We start from the raw sequence: 27,577 nt of genomic DNA, 5'->3' as shown, positions 1-27,577 counted from the left end.
TACAAGTAAAGTGACAAAAATAAAACATTCAAATAAATAAATGATATATATATATTTTTTTTTTATTTTTATTTTTTTAATGGGGCGGCATCTGCATTACGCAGGAAGAGGAAGCTGTGTGTGATAAATTTGTACACCGAGCTCTCAGTTCTGAACTTTTGTTCATTTCCATAGCGCTTTACAATGCAACACATTCACCCATTCATACACCAATGTGAGGCTGCTGCCATGCAAGGCGCTGCCAGCCAGGTCCACACTTGGGCTTCAAGGACAATTCTTGAGGAGCGATCCCACAAACTTCGAGTTGAGAAACGAACACTCCACATTGTCTCCCTATAATATCATATGTAGACATTAAAGTCAAAGCCAACTTCAAAGTCTGATCAAGCTGGTAAGCTGCACATGGGAGAGAACGTGCACGTGTTTCTCCTGCATTCTACGGTATTGTCACATTTTAAAAAGCAAATAAAAAAGTTCACCATAACAACCATCTCCATGTGATTTGTCAAAAGGCATAGTAAGGCCTTTATTTTTATTCTCTCTCTCTCAAGACTAATTGTTAGAATTGTTTTGCAATACACCTTTTATTAAACAAATCAATCATAACAATGAGAAGGAACGCTGACGCTGCATTTATTTTATTTGTAATTTTTCCGAATGATCATCCAAGTGGAAAAAACCCTCAATAGAACAGCCCTTTTCATTCAAATAAACTGGAGATAACAGCATGCTATTTGGAATAGCACACCAATAACTTATTTCTGTCAGTGGACACTCAATATGCTGACAAAAGTAGTGGTGCAGGTACCCAGACATACTATACACAACATCATCGCTGACGTCAGATGAATGTGGAGTTTTTTTTTTTTTTTTTAAAGTACTTTAACATTTGAGTCACATAATTGAGACAACTCCATATTCATTTCATCCTAATATGCTACGTTGATATGATCCAGTCTGATTGATACGGATTTTTTAGAATTCGTCTTGCAGCTTCTAAGGGCACAGACGTGTGTGGTACACGTTGGCTGTCCAAGGGTTTCATCAGCGTCAGCATCCAACAATACGGATAAAAATACAGTGCAGAGAAGGGGGCGGGACAACTTAAACACGTGAAAAAGGGGAAAAGAAATTGTTACATTTCTTTACAGTGTGAAGTGTACGCTGCTGAGAGACCAACATAAGAAGCGGAGAACGTAGGCCTGCTCATGTCTTTAACAACAAATGGACATCAGATCAAAAATGAAAACATTTACATCATCAATAAATATTGTTGATTCTTTTCCCAGTTCCAGTTGTTATAATTCGTCATCTATGTGGTTCTCAGATTTGGCTTTCTCAGTTCCTAAAAATAAGGACAACGTGAGACAAAAAAAGATCAAAAATGTTTGTGACAATATGAAATCAGTTTATCATCAGAACGTTGTACTGCAAACCAACCTGTTTCTTCTTCTTCTTCTTCTGTGAGCTGTGATTTGCTATCAGATTCTATCTGAGCAGTGCTTTCCTCTGTGGACGTGGCATCAACGGGCAGCTTCTCTTCTAAGCTTTCTACATTTGAAAATATCAAGTTATCAGTTGTGCAAACTCCTACTCATCAGAGCGTGTGCATGTGCCTGCCACCCACCACTGGTTTTGTCAGAGTTCTCCTCCACTTTCTGTTCAGCCGTGGTATTGGACTTGCTGGTTTTATCAGAGCTGGTGCTATTCTTGGCCTTGGCTTTAGACTTGGGTTTGGCAAACTTTGCCTTGTTGAGCAGATAGTTGACTTCTCGGTCCAGCAGGGAAATCTTTGTTTCAATGTCTTTGGAGAGCATGATTGGACGCTCTTTTGGAGACCGCTTCTCCTGCTCGGCCGTAGTCTCGTTCCTCCACGTCTGGACAGACCATATGGGGTTTTTTGATGCATTACTTTAAAAATCCATTTTTCAGAGGTCTAGTCCAACATTTCTTGGTTGCACCAGCGCACCAATAATTTGGACCACATCACATTAAACTTCACTTACCCTCGTCTCATTGATGACTTTTTCCAACACAGTCAGTTCAACTTGCGAAAAAATTTGATCATCCTCTGGAATGAGCTTTGCACTCCTTTGAAAGAATTGCGGGGGGGGGGGGGGGAAACCATGTCAGAACAATATAAAAGTAGCATCCTCAGCCTTCCGTGTTGATGCTCACCGCAAAAAGATGCTGGAGGTATTGAGCATACTGTCGAGGGCGGAGAGGCGATCGGGCCACTTGCGCCGCTCTTCCACCCTAAAAAACATGTCCTTGCACAAATGCTTGAGCTGAGAAAACCTTTCCTTTAGCTGACTGGTGGCGGCAGAGTAGCCCTCATCATCCATCCACGCAGATGCTTCGCTTAGCTTTGAGGAAATCTGTTCCTTCTCCTCATCTGACACCACCAACTGGTAATCCTCCTGGTATAATTTGTCCTGTAAACATCAAGCACATATCATGTGGAGCTGTGGGGTTTTTTTTCTTTCTTTTTTCTGACCACTATCTATCTAGTGATGAAAGAAAGAATGCTTGATCTTACCTGAGTTTCAAAGATAAATGCTTCCAGGGTGTTGAGCATCTTTTCCCTTTCCTGTTTGGCCAGGTCTCGATCGGTCAAATCTTGCAGCCTGGGGGGAAGAGAAAAAAAAAAAGTCAAGTTCAGAGAAAAGCAAGCCGGTTGGGGTAAGGGGGAGTGATTTCTTACTTATTTATTGACGCTTTGAGGTCATTATCAGTGGGATCCATCACATCATTGATGACTAGCTCAATCTTGATGTCTTCTGAGATCTTTGCCTTTTTCAGAGGTTTAGCTACGTTTTCATCATCGGATTTCTTTTCATCGTCCTTTTCCTCCTACAGAGTGGATGTTGGCTCTTATTGTTACTGGGATGAGGAATTTCAATCGTCATACTTTACCTTGTTGTCATTCAAAGAGCCTGCATCTTGGGCCTTCTCCTGGTTGTTCTCCTCTGTAGCACTCTTCTCTGATTCCTCCTTGGTACTCTCTCCCATTTGGGTATCCTCGCCCTTATTTTGATTCTCGCCAGCTTTGCCAGAGTCCTCCTTATCATCCTGAATACACAAATTTATATATATACACACTTTTTTTTTTTTTCAGTGAGTGCAGAAAGTATTCAGACCCCGTAATTTTTTTCTTTTTTCACCCTTTGTAACATTAGAGCCATTTGCCAAAATAATGTTACCTGAACAGGTGCAGTCACATTTGGAGCAAGCTCTGGGGATCCTCCTCCAAACAATGTGGATATTGTGTTACCTAGTTCTGTAAGATTAAAAAAAAAAAAAGTGAATGTATTTTTGTTGTGGTGAGGTCATTATCAAGGTCGCAAAAAGCAGTATCATATACGCAACATCATGGAATCTGAGCCAAGATTGGGGCGATTATGGGTTCCAAAAATAATTGTTTGTGACAGCCCCACAGTACTTCCCAGATAAACTGTATGTAGACAATGTGCCCCATAGCAAACTTAACAAAAAACAACCTACTGGTTAATGTGGATTCTTCCTCCTTCTCCTCCACAATGGTTTCAAAAACAGCTTCCACCTGTTGCGGATTTAAAAAAAAAAAAAAAAGTAATAATAATCAGGTGCCATCAGGTGTGTTGGGCGAGCGACGCATCCAGGCCGGCGGATAAACACTTACTCGATCCAATAGGAGAACTCCACTTTCATCCATGTTGAAATGGGCCTTAATCCCTTTGGACTCTGCCTGTGTGTGTTTCTGAAAGCTGCTGCCCACTCCAGACAACTTGACTGTTGTCAGATTGAGAGAGCCAAACACACTGCAGCCCAGAAAATAGATACAGCCTTAGCATGACTAGCATGGCATTCACTTTGACACTTTGTACATTAGCTACCTAAGGTCTTCCTGTGACAGGAAGCTGACATCTCCGTAGTTGATGTTGAAAGCAAAGTCGTCAGTGTAGCGGTTGAATGTGATGACCTTTCGCTGGGGATAGGGTGCCATCCTCTGAAAGAGGATACGTTTGCTGTGTTTCAAGCTTTGGGCACCTTCCTCCTCGGCCTCGCGAGTGAAATCCACCTAGAAATGGAATCACAAGTGCGTAGAATTAGAGTGATGTTCTACTCCAATAAAATAAAAACAAAGTGTACATAATATAAGGATTTGTTCCAAAGCGAACTGACCTGAATGGGGAAGACAGCTGCGTCTCGAACCAGGAACGGCGTGACTTTGAAGGCCTTACTGAGAGCAGCAGCCTGATACACGGCTCCCATAGCTGCTGCCTCGTCCGCATTGATGCTTTTTCCCAATTCCTCTCTAAATTCCAGGAAATACAATGATGAAGCCCTTAGCGTATTGGAAGCATGAGAAGCTGACTTCAAGTTTCCACTTACTTGCCTACTGCTTTGAGCAGCACCTCCTGAACCTTTGGGACACGGGTGGAGCCACCAACTAAAATCACCTGTTCAATTTCATCCTATTGCAACAAAGAACTAGATACTGAATAACGCACAACAATTTCTGAAATACAGTGTAAGGAAATAGTGACTACAGACCAGATTCATTTCTGCAGCAGTGAGGGCCTCTTGCACTGGGTGAGGCACTCTTTCAAAGAGATCAACACAGAGCTCTTCAAACTCTGCTCTGGTGACCTTGGCCTTGAAGTCAATCTCATCTATTAAACCTTCCACCTGCAAGAAACATCAGGACAGTGCAAGAAATGGTCCAGATCAGACATTTCCCAAAACCGGAGCCGGCTTGTGACTTATGGGGGGGAAAAAAGAAAAAAAAAAAAGAAGCTGGCTTCACCTGGGCCATGAATTCCAGATTTGCGCTGAGCACTGTCTTTAGCCTCTGGGCCTCCTTTAGTAGCTTGGCCATGGCACGGTGATTCTCTCTCACATCTTTGGTGGTCTTTTTCTGCTGGTTGAAGAGTTTAGCCAAATGATCCCGCAGGCGCAAATCCATCTCAAAGCCACCCAATCCACGGTCAAAGCTGGAGAATAGTTCCCAAATCAAAAGCTACATCAGGGTGCTGCCGTCGTCCGTTTACCTCGAAAAGTAGACTTTTGACGGACTCACCCGACACCTCGAATCTGCAACTGTGGCTGGCTGCCAGATTCCTTTGTTTTCACCGTCTGGTATGTGACAATGGTGGCGCTCGTGCTGCCTGAGCCCATATCAAAAAACATCACATTCTGAAAGGAAGCAATATAGACCTTTTGTCAATCGCTACTTCTATTTCAAAAGAATACTTGATCACATGCAGTTCATCATTTGACATGACTGTACACTGAAATGTACCTTTCCTGTACTGTCAATATCTTTCCTTCTAAAGACCCCATAATTCAAGGCCACGGCCGTGTTGTCGTTGATGAGTTGAAGGACCTTGAGCCCTGCCATGTGTGCAGCCTGCAGGACAGACCTTCGCTCTGCCTGATTAAAAAAGGCTGGAACAGTGATGACTGCATCTTTGATTGGCTGCTCTGTGGTTTGTAGAAAGACGGTCGATCGGCAAATGAAGATCAATGACCGTTTGTTGAAGAAGAAGAAGAAGAAGAAGAAACGGACCTGCAAACTCCTGAGCCAGTCCACGAGTATAGTTGAGCATCATCCCAAGAAGCTCTTCTGCTGTGTACTGCACTTTCCTGAGAAGTCGATTTTTTGGAGTGTTCATTATTACCGGACAACAATTGTCACACAGGTTGAATGAAGGTCGTCAGCATTTGGCATTCCGACAACTTACTCTGAATCTTTGAAATAAACCGTCTCTCGAACGGGGTCAACTTGCAGTTGGTGCTCAGGAAAGCGTTTCTGGTAAAGCGCTATCTGTGGGTTGTTGTGCTTTTTACCCATGAGACTTTGCAGGTGTCGATAGACGCTTTTTGGATTCTTCACAGACTGAAAATGTCACAAGCAACCATGCATATCGATGAATTCAACAAGCATATTGCATATGCTAGGATTTTCCAATACGGTGGGTGTAGCCTAGCCCTTACCACTCCTAAAGCACTGTCACCGAAAAGTCGTTCATTTTCCTTGAGACATACAGCCGCTGGCGTTTTCCTCCTTGACTCTCTACAAATAAACCCAAGTGATAATACCATGAAATGTCATATCCAGTCCTATTCCTGATTGTACCTGCCGCTGAATTAGTGACGTGAACCAGAAACGCATGCTTGTTGCTACCCACTTGTTGAGAACAATCTCCATTGGCACACCGGGTTTAACGATTGCCATCTTCATCCATTCGCTCCCTACATCTATTGACATGACAGCCACAGCGTCTACAAAGAAATACCACAAATCAATTCAGAATTTCATGACTTGTTTGCACTTTGATTTTCCTACACCAGGACGATTTGATACGGCAGTACATATAGAACACAAGACCAAAATAATGTGCAGCTCATACCTGTGTGAGAAGGCAACATTGCAAGGACAAGGCAGAAGAACGCAGCCAAAGGAAACTTTCTCCAAACCATGATGAGCTGAAATGATCAAATATGGAATCATCAATCTTTGTCATTGGACTCAATCAAAAGACCTCATCTATCGAAGACGTCGGCATTTTTTTTTGATGATGTAAAGTTCATTTACCACTTCAACCTAACTTTGCCCAGAATAGACGTCCATAAAAACAAGCATTTACCAGCTTTATCAGACCTCGAAGTTGGCTTTGACTTTAATGTCTACAAATGATATTAGAGGGAGACAATGTGGATGGAGTGTTCGTCTGTCAACTCGAAGTTTGCGGGTTCGATCCTCAACCCTGGTGTCGAATTGTCCTTGAAGCCCAAGTCTGTCTGGCTGTCTGGCAGCGCCTTGCATGGCAGCAGCCTCACATTGGTGTATGAATGAGTGAATGTGATGCATTGTAAAGCGCTATGGTAACCATGTGGCTACGCTACGCCACAATTCCAAATGAAAAGCGTTATGGACGTGGAGTCCGTTTACTTTACTCCATGACACGTTAACGTTTCCATTCAGTGTCGTACAAAACAGCTATACCAGGAAAGCATTTCTATTCAGCAAGAAAGCCCTGCATTAAAGTCGTAGATACTATATGAAATTGAACAACATTGTTAGCTAGCAGGACAGCATGGACAGAACCGCAGAACTAACGTTGATGTGAATTGACCTTTCTTCAGACTATACAACTGCGGACACAACGAACAACCATTACGTACCCTCTTCCGTGTTTCTTCTGGTATTAGAGGGCCACTTTGGAGGCAATTTAGATGTTCTGGCTTTTAACAGTGGGCAGTTTTAGCCCAGCTTATCACCGGCTTGACTCGATCAGTTGGGCCCAGAACGCGGCGTCACCTCATTGGATCCACCGAAGTGGTGGTTGGGGCACAAAAAGTCAAGCTCAAATAGTGCCTACTATTTCCGGTTGGCACTACAAAATGTGTTTGCTTGACGCGTAAATGTTTCTTTGGTTATATGTTCCAAGGTTTGCTTAACTATATTACAACGTTCATTTGGGCGAATAAACTATCATTCGCAATACCCAATACAGCAAACTATTGAAATTGGCAGTCGTTATCATTTTGATCATAAAACCGCAAAAGAGTTGATGCGAATATGCATTGCATATGTAATAAGGATGAGATTGAGGATAAGAATGGATCGCTGTTCTTAAATGAAAGCCTTTCAGTCTGTTTGTAGAAACAAGTTTACGATCTTAATTTGAAAGACATGTTCTTACCATCCGACAGGTAACTTGATGCAATGGAAGAACCTAGAAAGGCACGACCCCACATTTAAGATCCGACCCCTCAAGGGCTACGCACAATCCAGTGATTGGTCCACGTGCTGCGATCAAAAACGTCAACACAGCCAGTTGGTCCACGTCCACGAGGCGTACTTTGAAAAGGGTCAACAGGGAAGGGAGGGAGGGAGGAGAGTCTCATCTTAATTGCATAGCGGTCTGTCTGTCCGCATTCTGCAAGACGGATGCGTAACCTTACGAAGCAGTGTTGTGCCTGAACGAGTTCAATGAACAAAAGTTCAGAACTGTGAGCTCGGTGTACAAATTTATCACACACGGCTTCCTCTTCCTGCGTAATGCAGATGCCGCCCCATTTAAAAAATATATATATATATCATTTTTTTATTTGAATGTTTTATCTTTGTCAGTTTACTTGTATTGATCTGTGCAACTGGAAGACTATGGTATGCTCTTATATAACAGTTTTTTGTGTTTGAATAAAAAAGTAATTCAGGCCACTTCACTAGGGAAAAATCTTTCTTCTTCCAAATGGAATATCGATCAGCAAACTCCACATTCATCTGACGTCAGCGATGATGTTATGTATAGTATGTCTGGGTACCCGCACCACTACTTTTGTCAGCATATTGAGTGCCCACTGACAGAAACAAGTTATTGGTGTGCTATTCCAAATAGCACTCTGTTATCTCTGGTTTATTTGAATGAAAAGGGCTGTTCTATTGAGGGTTTTTTCCACTTGGATGATTATTAGGAAAAATTACAATTAAAATAATAAATGCAGCGTCAGCATTCCTTCTCATTGTTATGATTGATTTGTTTAATAAAAGGTGAATTACAAAACAATTCTAACAATTAGTCTTGAGAGAGAGAGAATAAAAATAAAGGCCTTACTATACCTTTTGACAAATCACATGGAGATGGTTGTTATGGTGAACTTTTTTATTTGCTTTTTAAAATGTGACAATACTGCAGAATGCAGGAGAAACACGTGCACGTTCTCTCCTATGTGCACGCACGTCGTGTTCACTTCCTGCTACTAGCGAGCATGCAGGCGCTGACACTTTACAACATCGACTCGTTTCTTTTCAGAGGTGGGCATTCCGTCAGACTGACGGATGTGCATTTTGATGACAAATGATGAGAAACTTTCAAAAATGACAGAGTAAGCACTGACGGAAGTCGATTTTTGGCCATCTGTCATCAAGCACCAACAAACCTCTCATCTCAGCCCGTTTCATTGACGACTTGAAGTGGCGGCCAATTTACACTTGTTTTGCCGCCTGACTTAAGTTTTGTTCGGTTTGAAAGAACGGTGGCAGTGATACAAACCAACATGTGTCCAGGCCACGAACAAAACGGCAAAATAGAGTAAATTGCTCACCTCTATTTATTCGTATCTGGTTTGATTATTTTACGTTTTCTGTGTCGTCACTTCCCCTGAGAAACGTGACCGTTTAGCATCCCTGGTCTTGTTTACATCTTAGCTAAGGAACAGCTGCTAACAACACCAAAGCTAAAAAAAAACAACTACTTTCTGTACATCGATGCTACGCGTGGTGACGTCATCAGCCTGCAAACAAAGGTCAAGAAAAAGTTCATTGCGCACATCCGGAAGTCAAGCTTCCATGGCGGAAAGGGTCGTGATGACGTCAGCAGCGTGCATTCAAAGGTTTTCACTGAGCGCGCGGGAAGATTTCACTTTCAAAGCAGTTAAAGCAAACTAAAAGAAAACTAGCGCAGCGGAGTTAAGAACATCCCAAGAATGGTCAGCATATCCAAAGTCGCTAATCAATAGACCAAAAAAATTGCTTGGATGTAAACGGGCCAAAAATCACGTGACTAGAAAGCCGCTCCAAACGGGAGCTTGCGTGTCAAGTTCAAATGCATGCAATCGGAAAGCCAAAGAAGACACGCACACTCGTGCACACCCACAGACAAGAAAACACCAGGCGAAGAATTTTGGCGCAGCGATGGTCAAAGCACTTGAAGTGGACTAACGAGCTAAAAATCCAACAAAGTTGTTTTTGGAATTATTACTATGTCATACGTTTGTCTGACTCGGCCCACACATGTGTACTGTTTGGGAGGAAGCAGACCCTCGAAGTGCAGGTGTTTATGGAAGCTCGCGAGGTCGCAAACGAGAGAAGGAAGCGTCTGGATGGAACAAAGGCTAGCAATCAATCACCAAAACAACATTTGGATTTATCCTGTTGGTTACCTGACAAAAGACACATGCACCAGCCAGCCACTTTCTGTTGAGAATCAATAAATACACATTTCACTTTGCTGAGACAAGCCCTCCTCCGGCGGCCACTGTGTGGGGGGGAGGGAGGGAGGGAGGGAGGGAGGCCTCCTTTGTCAGTACCATGAAAAGCACCCATCAAGGGCCTGTGTCCGAATGTCCACCCTTATCCCCCCACCATAGTGAGACTCAGCAGGTTTGACAAGCCCACACCCAACTATTTTGAGGACCCTGTGGCTTGGGGGTTCATTCAATTGAAAGCTTTCTAGAGATTCAACTTTTGTGCATTGTGGGTTCTTTTAAATGCTCCTCGGACACTAACACCATTCATATGGGGAATAGCGTGCAGATTCGGACACAGGCAATGAGGGGCGTGGAGGGAGGTGGGGTTGGGGGTGGGGGTGGGGGCAGTGTGATTGGTTGGTTGATTGATTGGTCAAACGGATGAACAAATAAGGTTTGGCCCCGTCCGTCCTCAGCTCCTTCTCTTCCTGTTTGTCGACGGGACCGGCCTGCTGTCAATCAATTGGTCGTCAAGGCGACGGTGACCTTGTCACAGGAAGTTAGCTAGGTGAACACAAATACTATATGTAGAATGAAAGCTAAAGCCATAGCATGCTAGCCTCGCCGCTGGCCGGCCCAGGCGCGTGCGCCGTACTTGCTGAGCGTGGAGGGCGAGCCCGAGCGGTGGAAGTGGACGATCTGCCACTTGCCGTCGCGGCGGTGCCACACCCTGGTCTCCTCCGATTGGACGGTGCGCGGTGTCCCGTTGCTGTCGATGTACTGAGTGACGCGGATGTAGGCGATGCAGGCCGCTTCCTCGCCCACCAGGTGGATGTGAGGGTTCAAGATGGTGGTGTGCACCGGCTTGCTGTTCTTGGACCACACTGCGCACAGACACGCATTTGGACACACGAAAGAAGGCAAAGAAGGCAGGAAGAGGAAAGGCACTCACGATTTTCAAAGTAAAAGCGATGGAAGTCCAGGCCTTCCACCAGGTTCCCCAGCGCCTCGGGTTCAAAGGCCGTCACGGCCGGGTCGCACATCTTGCTGAGGGGGAAGCAAGCGCAGGATGCGGCTCAGGCGCTTGCCTGGCCGGCCGCTTTGGCCATCGAGGCGCCGACTTACGTGTAGCTCTCAAAGTCGCCGTTACTGATGGCCTCGATCAGCATCTCCGTCACTTTGATGATGTCCTGCTTCCTCACTGGCACGCACACGCACGCACGGAGGGAGGGAGGGAGGGAGGGGCGCACTGACTACACATCCGACGCGTGCGTCACGACTTTCCCGGCCGGCACTCGCCTACCTCGAGTGTCCTCATCCTCGATGGTGGTGTTTGTGCTCTCTGACGACTCCTGCGACGACAGCAAATGCGGGTTAAGGCGGCCGCGAGTTGTTCACGAGCGGTCACCTGCGGCGGCGGCGTCTACTCACCTTGACCCCGTCCGTCTTCTTGTTTCCGCTCTTCCCTCCTGTGGGCGGGACGGCGACAAACACGCACAGCAGCAACAAAAGTGTCACCGACACCGCAAACAGTGCCGCTGCCTGGACCAACGGCCACATGAGCACTGCTCGAGCTATACGCTACAACTAGTCTTCAATGTACGTAAATCTACTGCCCTACCAAAAGCAGCTCTGCACCCTGGGTCCTATGTGAACTAGATCTATAGAGTCATCCTACTACGATTGTAAGTCTACTACTCGCCGCAACAAGCCCTAGACTGCTACTATATAGGTGTATGTCTAGGACTATGGCCCTATGCGGTCCAGGTGATCAGAAATCTCAGTCGGGAAAAGATCTCAATCCAAGTTTCAGAATCCAACATCCCAGCAGCGAGCGTGCAGTCCACCCACCAAGACAAGCGCGAATGTGTGTACGTGGGCTTGGAGTGCAGCAGGAGTCATGTACGAGGCCACTTTTAGCAAACACTTGACACCAAACATTCCTCAAACGTGACAGAAGAAACACAACAGATACGCAGCTTGGTCACTTCGGCACCATAACAACAAAAAACTAGGACTAGATTTAGGGCTAAAACCGGTGCAGAACTAGGTTGCAGTCTAGTCCTAGAATCAAATCTCAAGTCTCCCGCCAGGGTCAAATACAAGAAGGGCTCTAGGACCAGGGCTTAGATCAAGTCTTCCCCTAGGACTTGGATTTGGGTGATAAGGATGAGGATTAGGACTAGATTTGGACTCAGACTTGGTTGAGGTAAAACGTGGGATGAGATTTAGGGTTAGGACCGGGACAAGGTTTAGTACCAGGACCCAAAATTGGATTGAGGTCGAAATCTAGGTCTGGGGCAAGGACCAGGTTGTGGTTCAGATCTAGCATCATGACCAGGACCTGGAATTTGTGATCTTGTTAAAGTGAAAGGTAGCTACAACAACAGAAGCTATGAATAGACTACAAGGTGATTGACATATGACCACAGCTGCCGACACACACACACACACACACACACACATGCACACACATGCAGTATACTAGATGTGATCATTGTGTGCTAATCTGCTGCTAACATGTATGTCAAAGGTGAGAATGCAAGCTCAGCCCCCCCGCTAAAATTGTTGACATCAAATCTGACCCCATTTATCTGTTGAGCCGACCCACCTGAGAAGTTGCGGGTGGCCAACATCGTCGTCAAGATGGCGCCCTGCAAGGGAGCAAGGAAGGGAGCGAGAAGAGAGAAAGTAGGAAGTCAAGGCAATAGCACTCGCCAGCACGGAAACAAGCCACATGGCCCAATTTGCAAGCCGTGGGATGAGCCCTCGGCCTTCCTACCTTGAGCTTGCGGCGGGCGTTAAACTTCTTCAGACATTCCACCGTTTCCTGTCTGTGCATGCAGGACGCCACCGTGGAGCGATGCTGCATGAACACAAACGCACGTCACGCGTGGCCCTCGACCAATCACCAGAGAGGTCGACGCTCGCTCACAGAGATCCAGGGATGTTTGAGCGCCTCGGCGGCCGAGATGCGTTTGGACGGATTGATGGTCAACATCTTGTTGATCAGATCTTTGGCCTCGGGAGTCACCGTGTCCCACTCGGGGGACGGGAACTGCGAAGGACAAGGCCGCTAAGCGTCACGACAACTGGGGAGCGGGCGGCCGCCGTGTCATGTGACCTCCTACATCATACGCTCCCGCTTTGATTTGCTGATACAGACGGTGCTGGTCTTCATCCCAAAAGGGAGGATAGCCCACCAGAAGGATGTACAGGATCACACCTGAGGGCCCAAAACACACACGTGAGGATGCAAAAGACACAACCCAGGACACGTCTCAGAGTCCACACCTCAGGACACAAAAGAACAAAACCAAAAACCGCCATACGCTCGAGGACACCAAAGACGCAACCGAGGACACGCCTAAGAATGGAGAACACGTAACACGGTGCAAATGAAGACGTGAAACATACAAGCAAGGACGCTCGCTCTGAGGATGGGAAAGGAGACAACAAACTGAGGAGATGTCTGACACCCAAAAAATCAAGTGAGGACACATACAAGACGCACGGGAAGAGACACCTGAGGGTGAGACGTATGCTCCCTGAGAAGACAATACACACCTGAGGACACAAAATACACACCCCAGGAGACAGGACACACCTGAGGAGAAGAAACAAAGAGACAAGTGGAGGGAAGATGAACAGAGAGAACAACATACACAAGACACAAGAGAAGAGGAGAGGAGAGGCGTGAAGGAAAAAAGGACAAGTGTAAAGGAGAGGAAGAGAAGAGTCAAGGAGACAAGGATAGGGGCGGTGGCGTGAAGGAGACAAGGTGGCGACGGTTGGAATCTGACCACAGGCCCAGAGGTCAACGGCCTTTCCGTAGGGATCCTTCCGCAGAACTTCGGGAGAAAGATATCCGGGGGTCCCAGCAAAGCCTGAGGACACGCACACGTGTAAGCAGTCGCCTTAGCAACACGGTTGCTAGGTGATGGTCACGGCGACACGGACGACGCCACCGCTGCGTTCCCTACGCTATGGGGGATGGCGACCGTGCGTGATGATAATGACGGCGACGACCGCGTGACCGTGACGTCATCTCACCAAACCAGGCCTGCTGCTCGCCCTCCACCTCGATGGCCAGCCCGAAGTCAGCCAGCTTGACCGCCGCCCCCTTGGACTTGGAGGCCAGCAGCAGGTTCTCCGGCTGTGCCACAACAACACGCGTGCTAAGCATGCGCTAGCCGCCGCACCAAAGAGGGAGGAGTCACGGCAAACCTTCAGGTCGCGATGGACCACGCCCATCTGGTGACAGTGGAGCACCGCCTCGAGAATTTGCTGGATGCAGTGGCTGCGGACAAAAAAAGTCAAAAGGTGGAAAAACGGCACAGGTGGAACACGCTGGCGTCGTCACCTGGCGTCGGCTTCGCTGTAATACTCTCGGGCGACGATATCTTCAAACAACTCGCCGCCTGTCACCCTGACGCGCACACACGCAAGATGGAGTCGGCCTTTCCGAGACCACAATTAGGACGTGGGCCGAGACCACTCACAAGTCAAAGATGAGGTAATGATGAGCCTCCTCCGAGATGCTGTCATGCAGCCGCACTGCCAGGGAGCCAGGAGACAAGCAAGGAGGCAAGATGAGAAAGAAAATCCCAGAGCAGCCTTTTTAACGCCGCAACTTTGCCAATTAAATTAGGGGGACGAGGAATTTGCGCCACGGCGGCAGCGGTGGCCGAGTGTCCGACGGCAGCTCCGTGTGGGCGGGCGATGCTCCGCACGTACCGAGGAGGCTTACATAACCGAGCTCGCTCTGTGTGTGTGTGTGTTGCCAGGCAACAGTGTCTTTAGGTGAAAGCGTCAAAAGTCTACCGACAACACACAATCGGTGCGGTGCGTAGGAGTGAAGAAAAAAAAAAAAAGTCACATGATTTCTTTCTGAGAGCTTTTTCAACACGCGTGTGTGTGTGTGCGTGCGTGCATGCGCATGTGTGTGTGTGTGTGTGTGGGCGCACGTGTGGGCCGCCGCATCGGCAGAGACAGCGGCGGGCCTTTTCCGCATGCCGTTACAAAATGAAGGCAGCGTGCGTCAAAATGCATTTTGTGGCAAATTGATGCTAATATACCGAAGGAGGTTGGGTTGTTCAGTTTTAGCTATAAAAAAAAAAAAAAAAAAAAGGCGGAACTCAACCAGATCGCCGCTCAGCCGTGTTTTTGATTTCTGTAGCCGCATCTTGCTCACGTGATGATGACATCACATGAATTATGGACAGGCAAGCGCCACGTCCATAATTCATCATGGTCTTCCTCAGGCCTTTTTCCCTCTGGCGGCCGGCAGCGACTCACCAATGTTAGAATGCTTGAGCAGGCGGCAAATTCGAGCTTCGCGGTCCAACTTTTGATGATCTGCCGACAGAGAGAGGAGAAGAACGTTTGAATTTGGGCCAAGACGTCATCGGGCCGCGACAGACAGACGGCAGCCGGCTTCACGCGCCCGCTTCCGCCCGGAAGGCGTTGACCTTTGCCACGCCGGGCGCCCACGTCCGAGCCTCACCTCGCGCCGACAGCTTCTTGGTGTTGATGATCTTGGCGGCGAACTCCTGACCCGACAGCACCTTCACGCAGCGGCGCACCACCGAGAAGGCGCCCCTGCACGCCGACGACAAGATAGCGAGGAAACAAATGAGCGAGGGAACCAGAGAGAGTAGAGGACTAAGGACTGAGAAACGGGAAGGAAACAGGAGATGGCAAGAAGGGAAAAAGAAAGCAAGGGAGCAGCAGTGAGGTGAGGTGAGTAAAGAAGGGAGGGACGAGGATTCGAGGGAGACAGGACACATGAGATACAAGGGAGACCGCAAAGAAAGAGGGAACCAGGGAGAACGGAACCAGGGGACCCAGGTAACGAGGGAGAGTGCTTTGCAAACAAGGGAGTAAGGAAACCAGGCTTAAAGGACACGAGAACGAGGATACACACCAAACAAGGCAACGGGGGAAGCCAATGAGGACGCAAGGAAAGGGGATTGTGGTCAGGTGATAGATGACAGGTCATCAATACGCAGCTTTGCCAGATTGAATACGTCTGCCACTTTTTCTCTTATGTAACACACCTGCCTGCCTGCCTGCGTGTGGGGGATGAGGTCAGAGAGGTTTGCCACTCATCCCACTCATTTCTTCTTCTCACCATCTCCTCTTTATGAAACACCGGAGCACATATCAAGGCTCCGATGCAAAGCGCACGAATATTCAACTTACTTTCCCAGCTCCTCGTACAGTTGATACTCCTCGGTGAAGCGAGTGCAAATGACCGTTGCCATGGTGACCCGGCCGGCGCTGGAGCGAGGGTCAGGCGCTGGTGACGATGCTGATGACGAGGAAGGTTCGCGGTTGGACGGACGAAGACCACAGAGGAGAAGAACGAGGACCGCTTTGTTTCGACGCAAGATGAAGAAGATGGAGGGGATGGCGAAGAGCGGCTCCTCTCCAGGTTCTGCTCGCCGCCTACTCAGCCCCCCCTCCACACCGTTAGCCAATCATTGGCCGGGACGCCCGCATGCAGGGTCGCCATGGCAACTGCATCCTCATTTTGTCGATGCCTAGGCAGCAGCTCCGGTGAATAAAAAGTGCAAACATTTCACAAAACATTTGGTATGCCTTGAAACGCTTCATCAATATTGAACTCTGGCCATGTGTTCCCGGCGCCGCCGGTCACGTGATTCTTTCCAACAAAGGTCACGTGCAGTTTTTTTCCCTCCCACCTAAAATCAACCTTTGCCGCCCCCTGCTGGTTACGCTTATTACACGTGGTCCCTCCAGGCCGCACAAGGAGGTTTGAGAGGATAAAAGTGGTCCAAGACAATCATGACATCATCATAGACATGTATTATTATCATCAAGTCAAGCGTCCAGATGGATGTATTATTTTTAAAGCAATCGTCCAGATAGACAAACAACGTTTAGCTTCCTTGGCGACGACGCTCTCCAATTGGTCAGCTGCTGGATGGTTGCTATGGCAACAGCATTCTCCCTCATTCTCTTCCCGTTACCTTGAAAAGTTCAAAGGTCACGACTAACAGGAGTCGTTGCCGTCTGACGTGCCTCGGGATGTATACAGCGCCTCCGCTAACGCTCAGGGCCGCGGCTTTCGGCGATCAGTCGCTTCACGCCGACCATCCATTGGCTGACTTCGGTCACGTAATCCACCATTAGCGAGCGATGGATCTCGTCAGCCTGGTCCCAGTGTCCCGCCTGCAATTCTGGAGAGGCAAGCGTGCGGCACAGTCACAAACAAAGAGGAACCACAACGGTCAGACGGACGCAAAACCTTGAGACAAGGCGCTCATGCGTCTCCTCACAGGAAGACTCAGTCGACCCGATGTCCAGCTGTCCTTGAAGAGGCGGAGTCTCTTTTCCATGTCGTTACACACCTGGGGCTGCGCAGACAATGCTTGCGTTCAAACTCACGGGATCGTTGACGACATCATCAACGGGTCACGCAACTCACCGCCACGTCCAGCCTGCACCTGGCCAGCACCCGCTCCAGAACCTCGACCACGTCCTCCAAGTTGGGCTCGGCCTCAGATTGGCCAGGGTCCTCGATGCCCCCAATGCGTCCTGCGGCGCCCTCGGGAGGCATGGCCTTCCAGGCGGGCGCGCAACCTGCAGACATTTTGCACCGTGTGACGACAACTTCAGCGATGAGTCTACAACATAATGGCGGCGTCTGACCTGCAGGAGGAGGGGCCAAGCCACAAGGCGGCGGACCCGAGGGGGCCAAAGGAAGAGTCGTAGGAAGGGCGGCGGCATCTATCGATCAATCGTGGAGAAGATGATGGCACACTACTGTGTACAACATGAGCGTGGCTAACTTGAGGCAACTAACCCAATGTACAACACTATACATGTTGATAACATTTCAGAGGCACCACACACTTGAAGTCACATGATAATGGTGACTGTCAGGAGACATGTCGACCACAACACAGTGGGTGCCACTCCACACACAAGTGCAGCCTGACAAACGCTCTACATGTACAAGAACCGCTGTGAGACCTGGCAGCGTGGGCCTCTTGTTCAGAAGGTTCTTCTGTGGGGTGCGGGCCGTCTGGAGACCGTAGGAGAATTGAGGGGGGTCGTTCCATCCTCGCTCCTGGTTACCTGGACAATCACACGACCATGATCACTCATTTAATGAGTTACCTTGTCAGGGCGGCATGCAAAGTTGTTACATATGTCATTTCATTAATCTGTCACTAGTAACTATCAAAGGGAACCAAACTTGGACTGTGTACATGGCAACATGTCGAGTGTGACGTGTCGGGCTAGTAGCCAGCTAGCTAGCAGCTATCAAGCCACTGGCTCGACGGCAATTTTAAGTGACCTATTTGCTAACTTCATACTTAATCATCCTACCTGGCTTGACATACATTTCATCCATTATGTGTCGAAGTTGAGGAGACTCTTTTCTGTAACTACGCCATTAAAATAACCGAAGCGCCACCTACAAACCAGCTACATACAAACAGCGCAGTTTTATTTCCGGGTTAGGAGTGGGGGGGGGGGCGGTGTCAAGATGACGTAGGTGCTATTCCTCTTCTTTCCGGCGGTTGGGAACCAAATGGAGCATTACCGCCACCTACTGTTTAGAGTATGGGTCGGCAAGTGGTAATCGGTGTTAGCGTTCGATGAAGTCATTCTTCGACGATGAGATTTGATGAGGTCGTGGCGCGACGTCATCGGAAGGCGGGGCGAGAGCCCGGCGCCTTTGACGTCACCGGAAGAAGGCGCCAGTCATTGTTGACGTGTTCATGAGGGAGGAGAGCGGCTGGGAGGGAGGGAGGGAGGGAGGGAGTGGTAGTGTCTCCTCCCTCCATCAGTGAGACAAGAAGACCATCACACAAGGACACCAGACTGATGCTGTTGCCGTGGAAACAAGGACACGCAGAGAAATTGAAAAACCTTGATTCGGGCCTATGAGTTTGTGGACGCGTGTGAAGGTTTATGTGTGAAGTGTGTGTGTGTGTTGGGGGGCGCTTATGAGTGTGTGTGCACTCTGGAGGGCAAGCGGCTGATTGGAACCATGATGGGCAAAGACTACATGTTGGCCATCGTCATTGTTAACAGTGACGGTAAGAGCTTTTCGGAAAATCAACTTTGTCACACGCAAACCTGACTGCAATGTGCGCACACCATTTTCTGTATTTTCAAAGTAAGACTGAAGTTAAAGAAGAATTAAGAAGCAGAGGTTGAAAAGAAGCCTCTACTGCACTTCCTGTCTGTGCTGCTTTATTAATTATTCAAGCCTCTTCCTGTTCAGCGGTGTGATTGACTTGCAATCGATTGACACGCAGCACATTTGAACGCTAAACGCAAGTCAGCCCCCCCCCCCCCCCCCCAAAAAACAACAACACGCACACACATTACACACGATGGTGGCCGGATGTTGTGACGCTCACTGGCGCCATCTAGTGGCGGAGCGGCCGAAGCCGAGTTTGATGTCACATTTGCTATGGCTTCATTAGACAACATCTGGACGGACCAGAACCTTCTGCTTGACCCAGATCTTCCCTCTGGCTGGAGGACCATCAACGACTCCACGGGAACCTACTACTGGCACGTGCCCACTGGCGCCACCCAGTGGCAGCACCCTCGCTTGGAAGGGAAGCCAGCACTGCTTGATGCACAGGTAGCAAGTCTTTTTTTGTCGTGATACAACTAGTCGTTTGATTTGGATTCCCTTTTCTGTCTGTGGGCCAATTGGATTGTTTTTTTGATGCTTTCCGTTAGTGGCAAAGGTGGACTCTTGTTTGTCTTCTAATTCTTTTTGATGATGTTTGCTCCTAGAAGGACGAACAAGGACCACCAGGCTTCAGTGCAGTCCCACCTGACACCAAGTAACACACACACAGACATACACGCACACACACAGTATGCACACAATGTCTATTTGTTGCAGTTGTAGGTCTCAAAGGTCTGACACCTCTGGTTGCTATGGCAACGACTCACAGGTACACACAATGCATCACATTTAATCTCTGCTTAGTCTCATTTATTCCTTTCTGTCCACTTCACGTCTTCATATCTGCCCATCATGTGGCCATCTGGCTTCTCCTTCATGGTTATCTGTCCATCTTCAAATCCCATCCGTCTGTGTTGACGTCCGTCCGCCCGCCCGCCCGCCCATCCGGTCTGTCTACGAACCGCGTGCGGCAGTGTTTCTCGGTGCGCTCGCTGGGCTGGCTGCAGGTGGAGGAGGACGACTTGTCGCCGGGCCGCAGCAGCCTGGCGGTGGGCAACGTCATCCAGCAACTGTCCGACGGCGGCGAGCAGACGGATGGGGTCTTGGGGGAGGTGAGACACGGCTCCGCCTGTCTGCCAGTTAGTTTTGACGGACATCTGTCTGTCTGTCTGTCCACAGGGCCGCGAGATGAAGCTGCTTCTGAAGTGGGACGCGCTAACTCTGGTGGACCCGATAGACCGCACCCCCTTGTACCGCCAGCCAATCGTCGACATCCGCGTATGGGGAGTGGGCAGCAACAACGGCAGGTGAGCCGGCCGGCGGCGGCACCTTCACGGGCTCTCTGGCCCATCCTCCTCTTCTCACCGCAAGACACGGCACCTGCTTGGCTTTTGGCGCTAGGCTAAAACCAAGCTCACTTTGCTAGGCTAACATGTCACTGATCCCCGTCTGTCTCTTTGAATGCCGCCACGCCCGCACCGGCAGGGACAGGTAACAAGCACGCACGCACGCACGCACGCACGTACGCACGCACGCACGCACGCACACACCCACGCGGCTCGTGTCGTCGTGAAGGTGGCGCAGGTGAACAATGACGGTCACCGGCCGGCGCGTGTGCTCGCCTTCAGGGACTTTGCCTTTGTGGCGGCCGACAAGGATAGCTGCGTCCTCAAGTGTCACGTGTTCCGCTGTGACGCGCCCGCCAAGGCCGTCGCCGCCGCGCTGCATCGCGTGTGCTCGCAGGTCAGTCACGCACCGTGTCGGTCGTGTCACACAGACACGCCAGACAATGATGCATGTCCTGTGATGGTGATGTCACGTACCATCACGCAACATTGAGCCCGCGTGACGATGCTATCGCACGTGCGCGAGGGTCACGCGCGCCACACCCGATGACATCACGTGCGGCATCTTTCGAAACAACTTTTCAAAATGCGTCTGTTGTGGCATTTAAGTGAAGCAATGTGTAAATGAACCGGAGCGCGAGAACGCGATGACCATGATGTCCCGTCGTTGCCGTCCGTCCTCAGACGATGACCCGGCAGACGTCCCGCTCTCTCTCCATGTACAGCGTCTCGCCCGAGGACCCGCCCCGACAAGGTGACGAGCCGCGTCGCCCGCTTCGCTCCGATCGGCCCGCTGACTCCTCCTCCTGTCTTTCAGTGGACTTCCTGGAGGCGGGGCTTCAGCGCGTCCACAAGTTTGACGTCCACTACGTTGGCAACCTGCCCGTGTCCCGCGGCATGGGTACCCGTCATGAATGTCACATGATATCCGGGGCCGCAGCGCACCCCTTGGCTCTGAAGCATGCCCGTTTCTATTCCGCAGGCATGGAGGTGTTAAACTTGGCCATCGAGAGCATCATGAACTGCACCCGCCGCCACGAGTGGGAGGCCACCGTCATCCACGTGACCGACAACGTCCTGTCTGTCTTCAAGGTACACTTGCTTTATTGACTTGCACGTGAGCTGCATTGTTTTATTTTGCAACTTTGACCTGCAGCAGCAGCAGCAGCAGCAGCAGCAGCAGGAAGGGGAGGAGCCAGTGTGGGCTTGCCAGGTGCGTTTCCTCAGCTTCCTGGGCGTCGGTCACGACAGTCGCACCTTCGCCATCATCGTGGACGGCGGCCGGCAGCGTTTCGAATGTCACGTCTTCTGGTGCGAGCCGGACGCTGGCCCCTTGTCCGAGGCAGTCCGGGCGGCGTGCGTGGTGAGTTCGCTTAGCGTAGCTTAGCATTCCATCAGAGTTGAACTCTCCAAGTATTTGTGCTTAGTCACTTCCCACCACTGATGTAGGACACGTGGTCCTTTCAGGTTCAGTATCAGAAATGTTTGGTGGCTCAGACGCCGCCGCCCAGGAGGCGGCTTTGGCATGCCACCGGACCCAAGGTCAAACGCGCCAACTCGGTGGATGGCGCCACTTTCCAAAGCGGCGGCGGCGGCGGCAGCAGTGGCGGGGTGACGCCTATGAAGGGAAATGGTGGCTATAGCGGCAGCGGTGTTCGCAGGGGCATGATGGCCTTCTTGGACACCTTCCGCAGCAAGCATGCCGCCGCCTCCTAACAACGGAGGACGGTCGGTCCCTCAGGAGAGCTCGGCTTGGACTACCTGCTGACCGCCAACGCGTGGTCACGCGATCACAGATGTCTCCCGAAAAAATAAATTCGTGTTGATCTGATTGGATGCAGCCATTTTTTTGGGGGGGGGGGGGGGCAGTCACAAAAGCTTACAGTAATCCTCCTAACTCCGGTAAGACATCTTCATCTACATATTTCTTGCTTGGAGGGAGGAGGGAAGGAAGAAGGGGAGGAGGGCGTAAAGGAAGGCGTGACCTCCCCCAAGGCCACGTGAGCCGTCAGACGTTGAGAGCGTTGACGTTGGACGTGCGGCTGAGTGGAAAGGTAACTTGCCCTTCTTCTTCTTCTTGCACTAACTTGCTTGATCCAAATATGTTGACATGAACATTTTTGGATCAAATATTTGATGAAAGCTTTTAGGTGTGAATGGATCAAATAAGTGCTTAAAAGTTGTGTTGCGCAACAGTCAACGACACAAACTTTTCCTTCAATTATTTTGATGTATTACAGCATTCTAAAGTTTCTATTTTTATGTGTATGCGTCTTTTCCGAGCGTCGTCCGTCCAACAATCAACAGTGCAAGGACAGACTGTTGTCGTGGCAACGCATCTCAATTGGATTAGCGCTGCTATGTGTGTCTGACAGCGCAGCATTGTTCGCGCAGTCATCCCATAAAAAGTGCGCGTGTTGCTCTGACGTCATCAGTGATATCAACTTTGTCCTTCCAGATGAGCGCTGACCACCCCCCCCCGTATGCCCCGCCTCCACCAGCGCAAGGTGTGTGCCAATTGCTCCAAGGTTTTTCTGGTTAGATAGATAGATAGATAGATAGATAGATAGATAGATAGATAGATAGATAGATAGATAGATAGATAGATAGGTCAATATCTATCAAATGACTGTAATAATAACCTTGGTTTTGCTTATTTTTGTGTATTTCGGTTTTCAAAGAACTTTCCACAAATGAATTTCATTTTGAGAGCAGCCTGTTTCATGGCACGGCTTCTGCTAACACGCTGATGCATTGGTAGGCACCCGAACCAAAGCATTGCTGGGATGTTTCTTTGTGAATGGCTGTTATGGAATTGGGCGCTGACGACAAAAATGTCAACTCAGTGGCTCACAGCCTGTAAATTGTGTGTGTGTGTGTGTGTGTGTGTGCGAGTAGGCTTTGGAAGCTTGGCGGCCGCCGCGCCCTACCAGGTAAGGACACGCTTGCTCAGTGGCGTTAGTGTGGCGACGTCTTATGACATCAGTGTCGGTCGCAGGCGGCGCCCTCTTCCTACTACCAGGGCCCACAGGAGTACCTGACCCCGCCCGGCTACCCCAACCCCTTCTACGTCGGCCCCCAAGGCTGGGATGCTCCCAAGACCTACGGGGGGCCGCCCAAACACACGGGTAGGTTGTTTCGGGGATAATGGAATCTACTCGGCTGACGAAAAGATACGTATGTGTGTATAGATACAATATATCACAGTGTGTGTGTGTGTATCCGCATTCCAGTGTATGTGGTGGACCAGAACGAGGGTGCGGCCCACGTGGGTCGTGGCGGCGGAGGAGCTTTGAGGTCGCTGTTGTCGGCGTGCTCCACCCTTCTGTGTTGTTGTTGTCTGTGTGACTTACTGACGCGTCGCTTGTAACCTGGCCAATACATCTGGCTTGTTGCTATGGCCACCGTGCCAACCGTGTCATCCCATCACTTTTCGGGCGGAGGCTGACCCAGCAAACTAATAAACATACTTTGGCGTCCTCACTTCTTCCATTGTTTGTGATGAAGCTGTGGTGTCATGACTCCTTCATGCATTAGAGCACAGGTGTCAAATTGCGGCCCTTAAACGGTGACTTCCTGCCTGTTCTTTATTTTTTGGGTGCACGTTTCCCTTCTCCAACACAATTGATTCAAATGTTCAGGGTGGCTAGTGGGCTGCTGGAGCGCTCGAATGGGGGCACCGCAGTTTGACACCTGTGCTGCTCGAAAGCTCCAACTTGATTGCTGCAGTACTGGGAAAAGGACCACAAGGGGCGCCAGAGCGCTACGACTTATTGGCTTTCAATTAAATACATAATCCTAAATAATTACATATCCCTGATGAAGCTGTGACCCAAGCGGCAGATGGATAATCAAATCAACCAATAAAAGCGCAATCACCAATTATAAGCGAGTAAGTGGTACTTTGTTGACAATGAAATTTGCGTATTTACACGCTTGTTCTCTCTCCCGCTCTCGTGGGAATCAATAAATCTCATGTGTATATGTGCACACACGCAGGCTTGTACAGTTATTGGTTGGGTGCAGCTGCCGCTCTCAAGTCACCTCCATTCCCCACTGGGACACACACACACACACACACACACTGATTGATGTTGACAACATGTTTTCGCGCAGCAAAGATCAGCCACTGCAGGTCAGGGGTCAGCTAATGCACAGCTGCACTGCTACAGGCGGTGACACAGATGATGAGGAGGAGGAGGATGAAAACGACGAGGAAGGGGATGATGAAGACCACCAAGACGAGAAACCTTCTCAAACAAGACATGAGAGCGTCATAACAAGAGTGGCCCCAGGGAGGGAAAAAGGAATCTGGGATAATGAGGAGCAGGAGGAGGATGAAGTTGTTCAACAGAAGGAACCTCCGTAAACAGGAAGTGCGAGCATCATAACACGAGTGGCCCCAGGGAGGGAAACTGGAAGAGGGAAGCCAGAACGATGATGAAGAGGCGGGAGATGAAGACCGTGGCGATAATGATGAGGATAATGATGAAGAGGAGGATGAAGATGAGGATGTCCACCAGCGCAAACGTGCTTTTGTACATTTAATCAACCGGTCATCTTGGGCCAACTCTGTTCAACGGACCTTTGGGTTGACATGAGCTCATCGGACATGACCCGTTTCCCGCCTTTCAGCAAACGACTATTTCTCCTCTTTGTGAATATGACAAAGTGCGAATGGTTGCCTCTGATGATGGTTTTCTTTAGAGCGGGTTCACTTTTGCGTTGGGTGCGCTCCCCTCCTTCTCCGGTCGACATCTCAACTCGGTCCGAGATGAAGCGTGAAAAGAAAAAAGAAGTGGTGCCGGATCGCTTCCCTGGGGTACGCCGGCCCTACAACGACTTGAATCAGCCAGCCGCCCGAGCGGAGTCAAGTCGGAGAGGAGGATTGTTGTCTGACCACAATGAAGGGAGAGGAGCTCGCATTACGACGAGATTAAAGATTAAAGATTAAAGTCCCAATGATCGTCACACACACACCTGGGTGTGGTGAAATTTGTCCTCTGCATTTAACCCATCCCCGTGTGATTTTAATCCATCCCCTGGGGGAGAGGGGAGCAGTGAGCAGCAGCGGTGCCGCGCTCGGGAATCAGTTGGTGATCTAACCCCCCAATTCCAACCCTTAATGCTGAGTGCCAAGCAGGGAGGCAATGGGTCCCATTTTTATAGTCTTTGGTATGACCCGGCCGGGGTTTGAACCCACAACCTTCCAGTCTCAGGGCGGACACTCTACCACTAGGCCACTGAGCTGGTATAATGATGGCGAGTAGCATTGGATGAGGTGCACGTGTTCAGCAGACTTTTGTCAGCCGCTTCCCGTCGCCCGCGGCCGCGCACACGCTCAGCTGAAGAGCTAATGAGCAAAGGTTGACAGACACGTTCCATTCTGGGGAGGCGGAGTGAACGAGAGGAGCGCAAAGGCTGCTAGGTGGGGAAAAGACGTCGTCGCCCACGCAGGAACTGAGCAATTTGTTTGTGCTGAACGCGCACGCTGAAGTCAGCATAAACATCACACCTCGGCGCAAAGCTGCTGCGCTTGAACAACAAAGCGCACGTTGCCTGACCTGACGATGTCATCTTGACATTTGAAAGGTGCTGAGGAAGTAAAAGATGAAAGGAAAACACCCAGATGGCATATGGAGACAAATGGACCTCATTTGCATACGACAGATTCTGGCAACCGGGGTCGATAAACGGGAACGATTTCGTAACGTGTCCCCTGAACGCAAAGAAGTGACCACGGCCATCACGGAGCCCATCTCGGCAGTTCTGTTGACTTCCCGGGAATGTTCCAGAACGTCTCGCCCGGGGGCCCTGCGCTGGCGTCCCCCAGCTGTGTTGCTCGAGAACCCCCCCCCCCCCCCCTTCCCCCCGTTGCCCTGCGAGGCCCCCAGCTGGCACAAGAACACGCCTCATGCCGTCCTTTTCGTCTTCACCTTCCTCCTCTCGCTCGCATCCTCATTTATTTTCTTGATCTTCGCCTTCCTCGGGGCTCACGAGAACATTAAACGACCCGCCAAGGCGTCGTTGAATTGTGGGGAATGGCTGATGCTAACACACACATTGTGGACAGGTCATGTGACACGCCACACACCAACGTCCCTAAACGGCCACAAATGCTCGGGCTAATGGACACGGCGAATGTGTCTGAGTGCGTGTTTACGTAATCCAAAGTCTGTTTAAGTGTGTGTCCAGAAGTCTCAAAATAAACTTTGCATGTCTATTTTAAGCCACTCTTGACGGACACATTTGATGATGTCATCATCAGGTGTGAAACGCTCATGAAAGATGCACGCGACCCACAAATAATTGATGTTATTGTGGGACCATTCATGCATGTGAAGTATTTTAATGGCCGCTTGCTCCATTAGTCAAGGTGTTTGCGTTGTCATGGTAACGAAGCTTTGAATCGCACCGAGCCAACTTCCTGTTAGAGAGAGCTCATTGGCTAATACTCACGTGATGTTGAGGTCATGTGACTCTTTCCTGTCAATCATTTCGCCCAACTTGGTGATGATGATTGGGGGGGGGGGGGGTGTCAGGAAGTGTAGGACGTATAAAAGTGGTCAGAAATCAAAAAGCTCACTTAGGTGCAGCCAGCAACTATTTTGCACTGGCCCGCCACCAGCGGGGGGCGGACTCGCTGAGCGAGCCCAACGCCGTTAATGGTCTCCCGCATGAATAAAACAGCGAGGCGGCCGGCTTCCAGCCGCGTGCCATCGCCATTTCCTGTCGAGTCAACATAATTGGTCGCAAACTTCGGGTCAACTTCCTCGTCCCGGCTGCACGCGTTATGCCCATGAATAAGTAACGATGTATTGTGCCGCCTGCTTGACAGCCGCGCTGAGCCGTGCGGCGTGTGCAAGCGCAGACAGGAAGTGGACCGGTTAATTAGATGGCGCCATCCTGAGATGTACTTTCCGCTTGTGCGGGCCGCTAGCTCCGCCCCCCTCGTGGTAGACGAGACTGACTCTCAGGCGCCAAGCGGCTGCGTCCACGACTTTACGATGCAGACGGATCTCAAACTTGGATCATTGAAGTCCTAACGACATTTTTGGAGACAGTCCACACAGTGAGACGGCAT

At 49.7% G+C, this 27,577-nt stretch overlaps 5 protein-coding genes and 1 long non-coding RNA gene across 14 annotated transcripts; 2 read left to right on the top strand and 4 right to left on the bottom strand.

Annotated features, from left to right (window-relative positions):
* Window positions 1-888: 888 nt before the first annotated feature.
* Window positions 889-7,330, bottom strand: hyou1 (hypoxia up-regulated 1). The gene is made up of 24 exons (XM_037269697.1): window positions 7,171-7,330; window positions 6,396-6,471; window positions 6,174-6,267; window positions 5,980-6,058; window positions 5,727-5,881; window positions 5,552-5,628; window positions 5,285-5,466; window positions 5,063-5,178; window positions 4,790-4,976; window positions 4,537-4,671; window positions 4,375-4,457; window positions 4,165-4,297; window positions 3,876-4,060; window positions 3,662-3,800; window positions 3,505-3,562; window positions 3,204-3,280; window positions 2,917-3,072; window positions 2,705-2,853; window positions 2,540-2,627; window positions 2,179-2,435; window positions 2,007-2,091; window positions 1,628-1,877; window positions 1,441-1,551; window positions 889-1,345 (listed from the first exon to the last, which is right to left on the bottom strand). The coding sequence occupies exons 2-24, from the start codon at window positions 6,463-6,465 to the stop codon at window positions 1,299-1,301; spliced, it is 2,913 nt and encodes a 970-aa protein (XP_037125592.1). The 5' UTR covers window positions 6,466-6,471; window positions 7,171-7,330; the 3' UTR covers window positions 889-1,298.
* Window positions 7,331-8,639: 1,309 nt separating this feature from the next.
* Window positions 8,640-20,779, bottom strand: LOC119133663. Its single transcript, XR_005100176.1, has 2 exons — window positions 20,658-20,779; window positions 8,640-9,632 (listed from the first exon to the last, which is right to left on the bottom strand). It is a non-coding gene; the product is annotated as an uncharacterized LOC119133663 (long non-coding RNA).
* Window positions 9,689-16,360, bottom strand: camk2a (calcium/calmodulin-dependent protein kinase II alpha). The gene is made up of 18 exons (XM_037269701.1): window positions 16,165-16,360; window positions 15,467-15,561; window positions 15,259-15,318; window positions 14,463-14,517; window positions 14,324-14,389; window positions 14,188-14,260; window positions 14,014-14,116; window positions 13,764-13,847; window positions 13,092-13,186; window positions 12,896-13,018; window positions 12,743-12,826; window positions 12,572-12,614; window positions 11,392-11,429; window positions 11,264-11,312; window positions 11,086-11,161; window positions 10,913-11,007; window positions 10,616-10,844; window positions 9,689-10,506 (listed from the first exon to the last, which is right to left on the bottom strand). Exons 1-18 carry the CDS (start codon window positions 16,224-16,226, stop codon window positions 10,491-10,493), a joined length of 1,446 nt encoding a protein of 481 aa, XP_037125596.1. The 5' UTR covers window positions 16,227-16,360; the 3' UTR covers window positions 9,689-10,490.
* Window positions 16,768-18,494, bottom strand: sra1 (steroid receptor RNA activator 1). Of its 2 annotated transcripts, none has more exons than XM_037269716.1 (6): window positions 18,336-18,494; window positions 17,962-18,066; window positions 17,638-17,715; window positions 17,414-17,568; window positions 17,234-17,342; window positions 16,768-17,165 (listed from the first exon to the last, which is right to left on the bottom strand). In XM_037269716.1, exons 1-6 carry the CDS (start codon window positions 18,340-18,342, stop codon window positions 17,032-17,034), a joined length of 588 nt encoding a protein of 195 aa, XP_037125611.1. In that variant the 5' UTR covers window positions 18,343-18,494; the 3' UTR covers window positions 16,768-17,031. The 2 variants fall into 2 exon arrangements, with proteins under 2 accessions (XP_037125611.1, XP_037125610.1); XM_037269715.1 differs by having other exon boundaries at window positions 18,322-18,484.
* Window positions 18,747-22,324, top strand: apbb3 (amyloid beta (A4) precursor protein-binding, family B, member 3). 8 transcript variants are annotated; one of them, XM_037269704.1, is made up of 13 exons: window positions 18,747-19,037; window positions 19,431-19,594; window positions 19,756-19,802; window positions 19,865-19,916; window positions 20,122-20,259; window positions 20,327-20,454; window positions 20,633-20,638; window positions 20,776-20,890; window positions 21,178-21,247; window positions 21,311-21,394; window positions 21,476-21,585; window positions 21,650-21,856; window positions 21,961-22,324. In XM_037269704.1, exons 1-13 carry the CDS (start codon window positions 18,989-18,991, stop codon window positions 22,207-22,209), a joined length of 1,419 nt encoding a protein of 472 aa, XP_037125599.1. In that variant the 5' UTR covers window positions 18,747-18,988; the 3' UTR covers window positions 22,210-22,324. The 8 variants fall into 8 exon arrangements, with proteins under 8 accessions (XP_037125599.1, XP_037125605.1, XP_037125604.1 ...); XM_037269710.1 differs by having other exon boundaries at window positions 19,753-19,802; window positions 21,668-21,856; XM_037269709.1 differs by having other exon boundaries at window positions 19,753-19,802; window positions 21,665-21,856.
* Window positions 22,325-22,415: 91 nt separating this feature from the next.
* On the top strand, window positions 22,416-23,979 carry LOC119133662 (cysteine-rich and transmembrane domain-containing protein 1-like). The gene is made up of 5 exons (XM_037269718.1): window positions 22,416-22,547; window positions 22,952-23,000; window positions 23,392-23,426; window positions 23,492-23,621; window positions 23,727-23,979. The coding sequence occupies exons 2-5, from the start codon at window positions 22,952-22,954 to the stop codon at window positions 23,861-23,863; spliced, it is 351 nt and encodes a 116-aa protein (XP_037125613.1). The 5' UTR covers window positions 22,416-22,547; the 3' UTR covers window positions 23,864-23,979.
* The last annotated feature ends 3,598 nt before the right edge of the window (window positions 23,980-27,577 follow it).

Source organism: Syngnathus acus, chromosome 14, assembly GCF_901709675.1.
Source record: "Syngnathus acus chromosome 14, fSynAcu1.2, whole genome shotgun sequence".
Classification (NCBI taxonomy): Eukaryota; Metazoa; Chordata; class Actinopteri; order Syngnathiformes; family Syngnathidae; genus Syngnathus; species Syngnathus acus.
This window is presented reverse-complemented; position numbering and strand designations above follow the sequence as displayed.